General features: G+C 42.7%; 1 protein-coding gene across 2 annotated transcripts in view; it reads left to right on the top strand.

Annotated features, from left to right (window-relative positions):
* The first annotated feature begins 111 nt into the window (after window positions 1-111).
* The window catches only part of TTC13 (tetratricopeptide repeat domain 13), a 124,680-nt gene continuing 109,429 nt past the window's right edge, over window positions 112-15,362 (top strand). For both annotated transcript variants that reach the window (XM_006894552.1, XM_006894551.1), the window contains exons 1-2: window positions 112-394; window positions 12,519-12,613. In XM_006894552.1, the coding sequence (XP_006894614.1) occupies window positions 148-394; window positions 12,519-12,613 (342 nt within the window). In that variant the 5' untranslated portion in view covers window positions 112-147. The remainder of the gene's footprint in view (window positions 395-12,518; window positions 12,614-15,362) is intronic.

Raw genomic sequence — 15,362 nt, 5'->3', positions numbered from 1 at the left:
GCTCGCGAAGCTGGGCCTACAATTCCCAGAAGGTCGCAGCAGGCTTCTCCTACCCCCGCTTCCCGTGGCCCACCTGCCCTGTGGCGGCCCGCAGGTGGGAGGCCGGAGTACGGGCGGAGGGTCATCGCACATGCGCCCTGAGGGAAGATGGCACCTGCCGGCTTCTGCAGCTACTGCTGGGGCGGTGCTGTGCCCGCCGGCGCTGCCCGGCGCCTGCTGCAGCTGCTGCTGCTGCTGGCCGCTGGACTGCAGCTGGGGGTCCTGGCCACCGAGTACTACTCGCCGCTGGCCTTGCTTAAGCAGGAGCTGCAGCACCGGCAGGAGGCCGGTGCGGGCGGCGGCTGCAACTCGCAGTCCGGAGCCTGGGGGGACCAGTACTCGGCCGAGTGCGGCGGTGAGTGAGCTGTGGTGACTGGGCAGCCTGGGGGGCGGCCCAGCCCGGTGCTACCGGCCTGCGGGAGGCGGCGATCGGGCGCATTGGAGACGATCCCCGCCGCACTGGGTCCCTCTCCGCCCACGTCTGGTCCGCCTCGGGGAGGGCAAGGATAGAGGGGAGCTGACAGCGAGCCCCAACCTGCTGTCGCTGGTAGCGACTGGGGGCCGGCTCGGGACTATGCTAGGCCTGAACACCACCAGGTTGTCTGACCCTTTAGGTTCATAGATAAACGACGCCCCCCAGCCGAGCAAGCCTGTTTTATCTGCTGATTTGACTTGCTACTAGCATTGACCTTAGTTCCCATACTGCAGCGAGGAGCTTCTGGGCACGGAGCAGTGCTGCCCACCTCAGGCCAGCTGCATTTAGTCCTGGGGGTCGAAAGTAATGGGAGATGGCCCAGGGCGGCATGCGCTTGGAAGGTTTTGCTTTGAAGGTCTGTAGTGGAGTTTTTGCTCCTCAAGCACCTCTTCTTCCCCTGTATGAGTTACTTTGCACTCTGATGAAGTCTGGTCCTAGGAGCTGGTTGATTGCTTTTATGACCTGACATCAAATGATGGCGTTTTGTAAGAGCAACAATTTTAACAAAGAACTTTTTCCCCAACAACTTAAATGGGGAGAAATGATGATGAGAGCTGAACAGAAAATTTCAGGAGGTGGCTGGAGAAGACAGAGCAAAGTTTTATAATGAAATGTGCAAAGATTTCAAAGCACTCTATGGATGTCATGGGTTGCACTGTTCCCCTCAAAAATACATGTACTGCAGCCTTCAATATGAATTGAAACTCAACATCAAGAAAACAAAAATTCTTAACACTGGGCATCATTCTTAATACTGACAGCATCATGATAGATGATGAAGAGACTGAGATCGTTAACAACTTTAGGTTACTTGGCTCCACAATCAACATTCTTGGTACCAGCAGCCAGGAAATTGAGAGACGAATTGCATTGGAAAAGTCAGCTGTCAGGGATCTCTCCAGAATACTGAAGAGCAATGATGTCAGGCTGGAGACTAAGGTGCACCTGATTCAGGCCATAGTCTTGGCAGTTGCTTGTTATGCTTCAGAGAGCTGAACAATGACTAGAGATGATAGAAAGAGAATTGATGCCCTTGAGCTGTGGTGCTGGAGAAGAGTGCTGAATATACTATGGACTGCCAGGAGAGCAAACAGGCTCATCCTAGAGAAGGTGAAGGCAGCCTGCTTCTTGAGACAAGGATTCTTCTGAGGCTTTGTCTGACATATTTTGGGAATGTTGCAAGGAGTCCTTGGAGAGGAACATCATGCTTGAAAGGGTGGAGGGACAGAGAAAGAGAGGGAGACCGTTGATAAGATGAATTGATACAGTGACTGGGGTAATGAGGGAAGGTGTGTCGGAGACAACAAGATTGGCACAGGATAGAGCAGGTTTCAGGGCTGTTGTATATAGGGTCACATGAGTCGTAAGCGACTAGACTGCACATAATAAAAACAACAACAATAATGATAAAATATGGAAGCTGTGTCATGGTCACCCATGAAATGATAAAGCCAAATAGTTGTAAAGGATTGAGGCTGGAATGCAGCACCCCTTAATTGTACCACAGTCTCCTTGGAATGTAAAGGTGTTCCCCTAAGGCATGACCTGCAGATAAATGGGGAAGGAAGGGAGCTGTTTCTTGCTCCCACCAAGAAAGAAGTGCTGGAAGAGAAGTGCCTGTTTTTGGACCTTGGCCCCTTGTGAGGAAGACCCTAAAGCCCAGGGAAGGTCAAGGCACAGGGTGGTCTCTTGGGAAAGCTGGACCTACAGATACTGAAGGAAATAAGGCTTTCTTCCACCACCTATAAAGAGAGGATGGCTGTCATTAAAGCAGGCATCCTGAATGTGCACTTCTAGCCTCCAAACTGTCTCTGTAGAACTGACTCATAGCTGACCTTCCACTAGGTTTTCATAGGCTGTGAATCACGTGGGAGGAGATTGCTCATCATTCTCCTGTGGAGCCACTGGTAGAGAAGCCTGGCCTTTGGGTTAGCTGTTCAACTTTCTATGGACTGTGCCACCAAAGCTTCTAAGCTTTAAGAAAAGAAATTTGATTGTTTATACCATCTACTCATGATATCTCTGTTATCACATCACTAGATAACTAAGATACTTCACATTTCTCAGCTGAAAGAACTTGAGAAAAAATGTCAAGTCTTCAGTTACAGTAGTAATGAATACTGCAGACAAAATGTGGCATGACACAGGAAACATGAAAAGAAGTTGGAAGGATCCACAGAGGCTCTCAGCCATTTCAGGAGCTGGCAGGTGATCAGGATCCAATACCAAGGGAAGAAGTTCAAGCTGCCTTGAAGGCTTTAGTAATAAACAAGGCTCTGAGAGTTAATATCAACTGAAATGTTTCAACAAGGGAATACGGTGATGGCATATTTGCTCATCCTCACTATGCTATGAAATTTGGAAGATAGCTGCTTGGCCAGCTGACTGGATCCAGATTAGTGCCCATTCTAAAAAAAAGGTCATCTAACAGAATTTAATATTTTTTTATTATACTACTTTATTTATAAAATTTTAATACATTGTTTTCAAGAACATATTCTTCTGGTTTCCCTCTCACCCCCATCAAATTGTACAACTCCATGTACCTCTCCCCTTGCACATCCACATTCCTCTGCTTCCACCCTCCCCCCTCCAGGATCCTTGTACTCATTCTCCAGTAATGGTTTTATACAATATTTGTCCTTGTGGGACTGAGTTAGTTGACTCAACATAATACTCTCTTGTTTCTCCCAAGTTAGGTAAGTATTTACAAAATCATTGCTCCTGTGTGCTGCATAGTATTCCATTGTGTGAAATGTACCATAATTTCTCAATCCATTCGTTTGTGTTTGAACATTTGGGCTGTTTCCCTGTTCTTGTGATGGTGAATAATGCTGCTGTGAACATTGGGGTACAAGTTTCCATTTGTGCCTCAGTTCTCATTTTCTCAGGATATGTTCCAAGCAGTGAATAGGTGGATCATATGGAATTTCTATGTTCAGCTTTTAGAGGAAGCTCCAAACTGCCTTGCAGAATGGTTGTACCATTTTACAATCCCCCCAATATAGTATAAGAATTCCTTTCTTGCCACATCCTCTCCAACATTTATAACTTGCTGCCTTGTTGCTGGAGTGAGATGGTACCTCTTTGTGATTTTGATTTGCATCTCTTTTATTGTCAGTGATTTTGAACATTTCTTCATGTGCCATTCTAATATCTTCCTCTGTGAAAATTCTTTCCATGTCTTTTGCCCATTTTGTAATTGGGTTATCAGCCTTTTCCTTGTGGAGGCCCAGGAGTATTCTGCAGACTTTAATTATGAGACTCTTGTCTGAGATAGTATTACCAGATGTTTGTTCTCAGTCTGTAGGTTTCCTTTTCACTCTGTTGAAAAAAGTTTTTAGGGGAGCTCTGGTGGCCTAGTGGCAAGAAGCTGCACTGCAATCCCAGAGGAACATGGTTCGAATCCACCAGATGCTCTGCCGGAGAAGGAGGCGCAATATCCTCCTGTACCAGTCAGATCTGATTTGACGGTACACGCACACAAAATTAAAAAAAAAAAATTAAAAAAAGAAAAAAGAAAAAAGAAAAAAGTTTTTGATTCACACATGGATTTAATCTTTATAAGGTCCCATTCATCAATTTTATCCTCTTCAGATTGTGCACTTCTGGCTGTATTTGGCAGTCTCTTTATACCTTGGACTAGCACTTCTAAGCTTCATCCCTGTTTATCTCTTATGAATGTTATGGTTTTGGGCTTTACTCACCTTGGGTTGATTTTTGTGTATGGTGTGAGATGTGGATCCTATTTCAGCATTCTGCAGGTAAAGTCCAGTTTTGCCAACACCATATGTTGAAGAGCTTATCATTCCCCCATTTGATAGGTTTTATTTCCTTGTTGAATATCAGTTGACCATAGTTAGCTGGGTCTATTTCTGGGTTCTCAATTCTGTTCCATTGGTCTATGTGCATGTCATTGTACAGTAAGTACCATGCTGTTTTGGTTACCACTGCTGTGTAATAAGTTTTGAGGTCAGGGAGTGATATGCCTCCCACCTCATTTTTGTTTCTCAGAAATATTTTGCTTATTTGGGGTCTCTTGCCTCTCCAAAGAAATTTGATAATTTCCCTTTCAATTTCCTTGAGAAACGAATTTAGTATCTGGATTGGGAGTGCTTTGAATTTGTAGAATGCTTTTGGTAGGATTGTCATTTTCACCATCTAACAGAATTTTAGAGCAATGTTATTCGTATCACATACAATTAAAATTTTGCTTAAGATTATTCTAAAACGACAGGAGCAGTACATCAACAAGGAACTGGCAGAAATTCAAGCTGAATTTAGAAGAGGTGGTAGCATGAGGTATATCATTGCTGATGTCAGCTGGATTTTGACTGAAAGCATCAGAATACCAGAAATGTGTTTATTTGTATTTTATTGACTATGCAAAATCCTTGGTGTGGTAACAAATTATGGATAACGTTATGAAGAATGGGAATCTCAGAGCACTTAATTTTACTCGTAGGAAACCTCTCTACAGACCAAGAAGCAGCTGTCCATGCAGAAGAGGAGGATACTACATGGTTTAAAATCAGGAAAGACATGCCCTGTGCTGTGTCTCTTCACCTCACTCATTCAGTCTGTGTGCTGAGAAGCTGGATTTCGTGCAGAAGAATGTGGCATCACGATTATAGGAAGACTCCTCGACAGCCTGCTGTACACAGATAACAGATCCAAACCTTACCCTGTGCTGCACCATCCTCACTGTCTCTGTCACACTGAAGCCCATTGTAGTTGCTGTGGCATTCCATATTGTTGAGAGTCTCCCTTTCTTTCTCTGACCTTCCACCCTTTCTAGAGATGTTGCCCTCTAAGGATTGATTCCTCCTGAGAATAGATCTAAAGTGAGTGAGGTGACATTTCACCAGCTTTGCTTGTAAGGAGCAGTTTAATTGCATTTCCTTCAAGGTAGATTTGTTTGTTCATCTGGCAGGCCATGGGTATCCAATACTCTTCACCAAGAACACAATTTAAAGGAGTTGATGCTACTTTGGTACTTTAAATTCATTGTCCAGCTGCATCAGACGCAACTGAAAAAGACCATGGCTTGCATCAGGTGTACCTTATTCTCCAAACTGACATCCTTGTCCTTTCGAATTTTATAGCAGTCCTTGACAGCAGATTTCCTCAGTGCAACATGTATTTTGATTTCCTGACTGCTCTACCATGAGTATTGATTGTTCATCCACGTAAAATGAAATCACTGAACTCCAATCCTTTCTCCATCATGATGCTGCCTATTTATTGGTCCAGACGTGAGGACATTTATTTTCTTCATGTTGAGATATAACCCATAAAAAAAGGCTGTAGTCTTTTCTCTTTTTCAGTAAATGCCTCAAGTCTTCTTTGCTTTCTGCAAACAAGGTAGTATCATCTGTATAGATTTGGTCTTTTTGGAAATTTTTTTTTATCATCTATATTTTTTTTATGAGCACATTCTTATCCATATAGGCTAGCTTCTCAAATGATATGGTCAGCCTTTTTTTTTTGTTGTTGTTGTGTGCTGTCGAGTCACCTACAACTTATAGCGACCCTATGTACAACAGCCCTAAATGCTTCTCTATCTTGTGCCAATCTTACTGTCTCTGACACACCTACTCCTTTTCCCCAGTCACTGAATCAGTCCATTTCATTGAGGGTCTTCCTCTTCTGTGCTGTCCCTCTAACCTCCCAAGTATGATGTCCCTTTCCATGGACTGGTCCCTCCTTGCAACATGTCTAAAGTATGTCAGAGGAGAGCTTTAGAATCCTTGCCTCCAAGGAGCATCCTGGTTTAACACTCTCCAGGATGAACCTGTTCTTAGCAGTCCATGGTTTATTTAATACTCTTCTTCAGCACCACAACTCAAAGGCTTCAATTCTCCTTTTATCATCCCTATCATGATACAGGCCATGGTCTTTGCAATTGCTTGCTGTGCATCAGCGAGCTGGACAGTGACTAGGGATGATAGAAGGAGAGTTGATGCTTTTGATCTGTGATGCTGGAGAAGAGTATTGAATATACCATGGACTGCTATAATATACCATTGTTCTGGAGAGGGTGAAGGCATGCTGCTCCTTGAAGCAAGGATTCTGAGGCTTCGTCTTACATACTTTGGACATGTTGCAAGGTAGGATCAGTCCTTGGAGAGAAACGTCATGCTTGGGAGGGTGGAGGGACAGTGCAGGAGAAGACGATTCTCAATGAGATGGATTGATTCAGTCACTGGGTGGATTGATTCAGTCACTGGGGTAATGGGGATGGGTGTGTCAGAGACAATAAGAGTGGCAAGGGATATAGCAGGGTTTAGGGCTGCTATGAGTCTCAGGTGACTGGCTGGCACACAACAACAACAACAACAACGACGACAAATCATTATCCAGCTCTCTGATGCATAACAAGTGATTTCAAAGACCATGGCTTGTATCAGATGCACCTTAGTCTCTAGAGTGACATTGTTCTTCAGTACTTTGGAGAGGTCTCTGACAGCAGACTTTCCCAGTGCAGTTTTTCTTTTCATTTCCTGGTTCCAGGTACCAAGAGTGTTGATTTTGGAGCCAAGCGAACTAAAGCTATTTAAAATCTCAGTCTCTTCACCATCTATCATGATGCTGCCTATCAGCCCTATGGTGAGAATCTTTGTTTTCATGATGTGGGGCGTCAGTCCATATTGAAAGTTGCAGTCCTTGACCTTCTGCAGCAAGTGCTACAAGTCCTTCTCTGTTTCAGCAAGCAGGCATACAGATTGAATTTTGTGGAGAAGGGATACAACCCTGACACATGTTTCCTGATTTTAAACTATGTAGCATTTCCTTATTTTGTTTAGACAGCTGCTTCTTGGTCTAGGGTGAGATTTCACTTGAGCCAGATAAAGTGTTCTGGGATTCTCATTCTTCTCAATGTTGTTGTTATTGTTAGTTGCTGTTGACTCTAGTACAATCTATGGTGACCCTATTAACAAAAGGTCTGAACCCTATTTTATCCTGCACCATCTTCACTCTTCGAGACACACTGAGCCCATTGCAGCAGTCACCGTTTCAATCCACCTGGTTGAGGGTCTTCCTTTCCTTCACCGACCCTCCACCCTCCTCAGCCTCATGACTCTTTCCAAGCAACATGCCCAAAGTATGTGAGGCGAAGCCTCATCAATCTTGTCTCCAAAGAGCACTAAGGCAGCACCCTCTCCAAGACATAGCTGTTTGTTCTTTTTGCCGTCCAGGGATGTCCATGCTCTTCTGCAACTCCACAGCTCAAAGGTGTCAGTTCTCTTCTTGTCATCCTTATTCATTGTCCAACTTTCAGATGTATAGCAAGTGATTGGAAAGACTATGGCCTGAATCAGATGTACCTTAGTTCTCAAACTGACATCATTACTCCTCCATGATTTACAAAGGTACCTAACTGCAGATTTTCTCAGGGCAGCATGTCTCCTTATTTCTTGACTGCGGGTACCAAGTGTGTTATTTGTGGATCCAATTAAGAGGAAGTTGTTGACAGTTTCAATCTCTGCTTATCGCTCCAGTGGTAAGAATCTTTATTTTATTGATATTGAGAATGAGAAGCAGTCCATAACGAAGGCTGCATTCCTTGATCTTCTGTAACAAGTGGTTCAAGTTCCTCCTTCCTTTGAGCAAGCAAGATTGTGTTACCAGCATAATGCAGGTTATTGATGAGTCTTCCTCCAATCCTGATGCCACATTCCTCTTCATAGAGTCCAGCTTCTAGGATAATTTGTTCAGCATACAGATTGAATAGGTGTGGAGGGGTAATATAACTCTGATGCACCTTTCCCAATTTTAGACCATGCAGTATTTCCCTGCTCTGTTTGCACAACAGCCTCTTGGTCCAGGTATAGGTTCTGCATGAGCACAATTAAGTGTTCTGGGATTCCCGTTCTTCTCAATGTCAGCCACAGCTTGTTGTGATCCACACAGTCAAATGCCTTTGTGTAACCAATAAAACACACGTAAGGTTAAATTTTTATTATAATTGCCTGCCTTTATATCTTTTACTAGTTTTTAACTCTTGTGGACCTATTCTAGTAGAAATAAAGTGCCTCATTGTCCACTTTCTCACTGGTTAACCAGTTTTCACAGAAACATTTACTACCAGTTTGAATGCTTCCTTTAGAATATACTTATGAGGGTCTATTTCTGGACTCCTCTACTCCCACCTCCAAGGAATCTTTTAGAGAATTGAAATCCAGCTTCTGCAACGGCTTTGAGAGACCATTGTTTAATCATTACAGTATTAATTCATGATCAGGGTAGAAAATGGGGAAATGCACAAAAATTAAAATCTTTATGATGACTTTTATAACACAACTACTGTAACAATTTTGTTATGTGAAATTATGCTGTAAAGAACCTTGTTTTACCCTATTTAAAGTGGCCTTTGTCCCTGATTCTGCAGAAATAACCTTTGGATAATTGGAATGTTTAGGACATTCCACACCTGAAAATTTGTCCTGGGGAATGGAGCTAGCCAGACCAGAAGAGGCTCACCTGGGAGACCAATTATCATTTCTTGTGGTCTAGTGATAAGACATTGCAGTGCAATCCCAGTGACACATAATTCAAGCCCACCAGCTGCTCATGGAAGAAGGATGATATTATTCGCTTTACAAACTCTGAAAACCTGCTGGAGGGTGAGTAGGGTCAGCTGTGGGTCAGTTTCAACAACAATATAGAGTAAAATCCTGAACACCAGAGACTCAGAGGGCTTCCTGGTTGACTGGAGAACATCTGTTCTTGGAAAGATGGCAAACACTTTGGGACACAGAAGCTTTGTTCTGGGAACACTCTCACAGCTCACTCCATGCTCACTCCATTTTTGCTTTAATCCTTTTTGGCTATAATAAATCTGTAGTCCTAAATATGGCACAAAACCAAAAATGTGCTGATTCTGACTCATGGTGACCCATGTGTTCATAGAGTAGAATATGTAGGGTTTTCTCAGTGTATTCTTGACAGGGCAGGTAGTCAGGACTTCTGTGGCAGAGCTGGATGTGTTCAAACCACCAACATTATTTATTTTGGAAGTTGAGTGCAATGTGTTTGAACCACCCAGGGACTTTAAGGTTGAGTATCTATAGCTCTAACTCAAAGCAACTCTCTATACAATGAAATGGAAGGAACCCTGCTCAGTCATGTACTATCCTCACAACCTTTGCTCTGCTAGAGCCCATTGTTATGATTGTGTCATTCCATCTTGTTGAAGGTCTTTATCAGCTTCTCAGACCCTCAGCTTTACCAGGCATGGTGTCTTTATCCGAGGATTGGCCCCTCCTGACAAAGTATGTAAGAGGAAATCTCACCGTCCTTGCTTCTAAGGAGTATTCTGGCTGCACTTTTTCAAGGATAGACTGGTTTATTCGGACATCCATGGTACATTCAATATTCTCCGCCGTCACCACAATTCAAAGGTATCAATCCTTTAATTTTCTTTATTCATTATCCCACCTTCATATGTATATGAAACAATTGAAAATACTATGGGTTGGGTCAGATGCACTTTAGTCTTTAAAGCAACATCCTTGCTCTTTAGCACTTTAAATAGATTTAGCCAATGCAGTATTTCATTTCTTGACTGCTGCTTCCATGAATATTTATTATGGATACAAATAAAATGAAATCTTTGACAACTGCAACCTTTCCTCCACTTATCATAATCATAATATTCTTTATTGGGCCAATAGTGAAGATTTTTTATTTCCTTTCTGTTGAGGTGTAATCCCTTGTTGTTGTTGTTAAGTGCTGTCGAGTCAAGTACAACCCATAGTGATCCTATGAACAGCAGATCTGAACCCTGTACTATCTTGTGCCATCCTCATACCTCCTGACACATTAGAGCCCATTGTGGCAGTCACTGTGTCAATCTACCTGATCAAGGATCTTCCTCTCCTTTGCCAACACTCTACCTTTCCAAGCATCATGTAGGGATAAGGAATTGCCGCTCCTAGCAACATGCCAGAGTATGTGAGGCAAAACCTAATCATCTTTGCCTCCAAAGAGCACTCTGGCTGCACCCTCTTCAAGACATATTTATTTGTTCTTTTGGCAATCCATATATGTTCAGTACTCTTCTCCAACACCATAGTTCAAAGGCATCAGTTCTTCTTTCATCCTTAGTCATTGTCCAGCTCTCAGATGCATACCAAGTGACTAGAATGACCATGGCCTGAATCAGACACACTTTAGTCCTCGAACTGACATCATTACTCCTCAGTAATTTGGAGAGGTCCCTAACTGCAGACTTGCTCAGTGCAGTATGTCTCCTGATTTTCTGACTGCTGGTACCAAGGGTTAATTGTGCATCCAAGCAAGATGAAGTTGTTCACAGTTTCAATCTTTTCTCCATCTATCATAATGTTGTCTCTTGGTCCAGTGGTTCAGTGTGGATCTTAATCCATATATAGTCTTTGAGCTTTATCAGTAAGATCTTTAAGTCTGATGTTAACTGTGGGATTTTTTTATCATTGTCCTTTATCCTGCTGAGGAATTTTCTTTCTTTTCTTTAAAGATGGTTACATTGTGTCACATATCTTTCTACAATAGTTGGAATGCTCTTCTTACTCTTGCTCTGTTATTGTGGTGTGTTATATTGAGTGTCTCATGTTGAACTATCCTTGCACTCTTGGGATAAATCCCACCTGAGCCTGGTGTATAATCCTTTAAAAGTGCTGTCACAGTTTGTGTTCTAGGCTTTTGTTGAGATCTCATCCATCTTTTTAAGCTCCATGGTGCCCCTGTGAAATCTAGCCTTCCATCCTTTAGTTATCACTACCTACCTTGAGGTTTTTTCATGATTCATGCCTTGTTATATATTGTTAAGAGATACACTCATAAGGATTTACTTTCTACATTGTAAATTCCTTGAATGATTGATATTGATATTTGTTACTCTGTAGTCTGTTCTTTTTTTCATGTAGTTCATTGAGCATAACATGATGACCTGATGACTGCAGAATCCATGTGTGTTGGTGCAGCCACTGGGCATGCTCACAGCTGACGGAAAGGTTGATGGCAACTTGGAAGGCAGGCCTGTGGTCGACTGTGGTCGACTCTGGCAGTCATATCCTGAGCACCTATGGAGCTCACCTGAAGCTTTCAGGAGGCAAATTAGTGACATTCAGACATTAGGTTTCTCTGGTCTGGGTTTGCCTCCTCTCCCTTTATTCCTTTACGTCTCTTGTTTTAGATTTGGGGGGAAAAATCCCAAATGATGATGAATTCTACATACATGAGATTAACGGGTCTTAAGGATGGTGTAATGGAAGCTCCTGCTTTGGTCTGGAGGGAGTGTCACCACTGACCCAAAGGCCATGCCTCGATGGTTCACATCTTTCAGTGACTTGTTGGGACAGAGATAGGCAGTCTCCTTCCTTGTGGTTTACAGCCTCACAGCCTGCCGGAGGATCATCTGTGAGTCAGTTCAGATACAGCGACATTGAGGGGGAGATGGTACAGTGTGTAAGGTATTAGACTGCTAACTGCAAAGTCAGAAGTTCAAACCTACCAGTAGTTCCCTGAAAGGAAGATGGACTGTCTCCTCCCTTTCTGTAAGTCTTTTGACTTGGAACCTCTGAAACTTGATGGAGGATTGCTTGGAGTCAGAATCAGCTTAATGACACTGGCCTTTTTTTTTTTTGTAGGTTTCAGAATGATAATAACTTGACATGCCTAGTGAAAAGAGCACTGAGCTAATACTGTTTTTGGTATTCTTGTTTTTAACTACATTGCAACCTTCCTAATCCTCATTTGATCATCTGAGAGGTCTAACTGTCTTTGCTTGTTTCAAGCAGGGCTATGAGGACCACTATGTGTTTTCAGGACCTTTGGGAGCAGGAAGACATTGTGTACACTTACACAATGTATACAGTTATAAAGACAGAAGAGGCTATGTTTATTTTTCCTCTTTTTCCTTGTTTGGATTTTGTAGATGTTAAAATGCTAGTTCATACCTGAGCAGGTAAGAACCCTGGATTTAAGGGGAGGAGAATAACAAGGCATGTTTGCTTTTCAGAGTCATCCTTTCTGCACTTCCACGATCCAGACTGCACGCCCAAGGGATCACCATCCTGCGACTCTTTGCTGTCACTCAACACGGAGAAGATTCTGGTACGCTTCTTCCAGCCGCCTTTTCTGTGTTGTTTGACCAGAGATGGAGTGGATGAGCTTCAGAAGATGTAGTTGGCTTCTGATTGTCAGCTAGATCCATTTAGCTTTATGCACATAAGACAAAGCTAGATCACTGTGTCACATTGCATTATTATCACTTGTGAGCGGAATTGTCAGTCGTTCTGACTGAGAGCATCGTGTATATCATGTTGTATAACATCAAGTCGGAACCAACTCAAAGCTGGTCCTCCAGCAGGTTTTCAGAGGCTGGAATTCTGTACAGAGGTAACGTGTGGTTGTTATAATGGTAAACACTGTCATACTGATGTGTCAAATGCAGTAATGGTTACCCATGGTAGACAGTCTTTGATGGAGCTTCAAATTAAAACAAACCTGGAAGCAGGAGTGACTTCCAATTATGAAATAGCTTAGCCCAGGAAACTATTTACTTAGAGAAACGATGAAAATTATGTTTTCGTTCATAGGGTTGCTATGAGTCCTCTATGATTCAATGGCACTTAACAACAAAAGTAATTCCATGGAGGAGATTGCTCATCCTCCTCCTTCAAGGCATTATGGCTGAATTTTGTTGCTGGTTGTCCCTATGTGGTGAGAACAGTTAAATGCTATGCTACCAAACAGAAGCTGGGAGTTCAAGTCTGTACAGAGGAGGCACGTGGGAAGAAAGAACTGGAGATGAACTTCCGAAAAATCAGCCATTAAAACCCAGTGACGTGGGTCTCTCTCTCACTCTTTTTTAATTTTATTGGTTATATTCTGTTTCACACTAGTCTTAATTCACATTGTGTTTCATACAATTATTCTCATGCATTATGTTTTATAAATTTATCACCGTTGGACCTTGCCCATCATTACCCTGTCTTTTCACCCGGATCCTCCCCATTTCTTTGATCCCTTCCTCCACCCACCACACTGTGCAACCTTGTGGTTTCGCCCCTACCCATTCTCAACCCTCTGCTCCCACCCTCAACATGGGTCTCTTGTAATGAGAGTCGTGTCTGCAGCAACGGGTGTGTCGTTAATGTACTTGGAGATGCAAGATTTTATTTCTTTAGCTTTTCCAATATGGGTGCTTTAAATCTATCCACCTACCTGTCTGTTTGCCTATCGGTTGTGTGTATTCATTGTGACCAGCCGTCATTGCAGGGGTGTGTGCTCACTTCCGTGTGTCCCTTGCAGCTGGTCACCCAGGTGAGCATGTTCCCTTCTAGGATTTAGCTGCTACAAACTGGAAGGACCTTAGAAACACCTCTGTTCAGATTATCATATGCTCACTTGCTTTTTGCTCATGTTTATACTTAATGTTCTTTTCACTTAGCATGGATTTTCCCCCCTCCCTATGTCTTTTAACATCTTGTAGATGTTGTTTGCTTCTTCTGTTTAAAAAAATATTTTTGGGTTTTTCCTTCTCAGAACTTTCTTTTCATGCAGTAAGGTTTTTTTTTCCTTCTTAAGCTTTATTTTTTTAAAAAATAATTTTAATGAGCATTTACAGAGATTTTGGATTTCCATTCATTCATTGCTGCACTTCTCTCCCTGCCCAGCCCTCCCCCCTGCCCCCATGCAGTAAGGTTTAATCTGGATCTCCAGATGTTCACAACAAGATAGTTTCACTGGGATAGAAATCACAAAGAAATGATGAACTGAATTAATCAGATTCACTATTTAATCGTTAACTTGATAAACAAAAAAGCTTTTGAATTAGACATTTTAAAATCACAGTGGGCTATCTTAAAAGAAGTAAAACTGAAGATATTTAAGTACAAAGTAATAAGATTACTTTCTTATGGTTAGATTCTTTGAGTTATAGTTAGAGTCTTAGAGTTAGAAGAAACTTTCTTACTCTCAATATTCAAATATATTTTGCTACTTTCATTTCCAGCTTAAGGTGCTGCCAGTTTGTGCTTATGAGGGGAGCTCTGGTGGCCTAGTGGGAAGCAGTTGCATTGTCAACCGAAAAGACATGCGATTTGAACCCAGCAGCATCCCCACAGGAGAAAGTCGGACAGTCTCTTTCTGTGATTTTTCAGCCTCTGAAAACACACCAGAGGGGCAGCTTGGCACTGAAGGGGCAACTGAAAGTTTGGAATTTGAACCCAGCAGCTGCCCCACAGGAGAAGGATGGGCAGTCTCCTCCTGTGTTCACAGCCTCTGAAGACCCACTAGTGGGGCAGTGAGGAGTTGGGGGTGGAGGGTGGGGAGTGGAGGTGACCAGCGAGAAGCTGGAAGGGCAGCTGGGAGCTTGGATTTGTTTGAGTGCCAATAGGAGGGAGATCACCGGTCATGAACTTTGGAGTTTTCTACAATGAAAACAGAACTTAACTATTCATTCACTCCTTCCTTCCACAGATACTTATTTTGGCATAGATTGTGTGCTAGAAGATAGCCATGAACTCTGATTAAGTTGGTCTGCACTCTTACTGTCACTAAGAGATGAGTTTAAAAGTAAAAATAGAAATCAAAAGAGAAAGAAAAGCTTTCTCCAGTATTGAAACTAGGGAAATCAAGCAAGACCGTTTTCAGGAACTGAGACATCGTGCTTGTAGGAGCATGTGGTTGTCTACTGGCAGTGCTCAGTTCTGACTATAACCATGACTGACTTGTCACCTCTATGTGCTTAGCAAACTAGCAGGGACAATTAGACATGGATGACACTCTTCCCAATCATGAATACAGTTTGCTCAGACTGTACTTTCCCTGTCTACTTGTGGTACAGATTTTTAATTTG

This window comes from Elephantulus edwardii, unplaced genomic scaffold (assembly GCF_000299155.1).
Source record: "Elephantulus edwardii isolate Elephantulus edwardi_28Jun2011 unplaced genomic scaffold, EleEdw1.0 scaffold00146, whole genome shotgun sequence".
NCBI classification, from domain to species: Eukaryota; Metazoa; Chordata; class Mammalia; order Macroscelidea; family Macroscelididae; genus Elephantulus; species Elephantulus edwardii.
The sequence above is the reverse complement of the archived record's forward strand: the minus strand, read 5'-3'. Positions and strand labels throughout refer to the sequence as shown.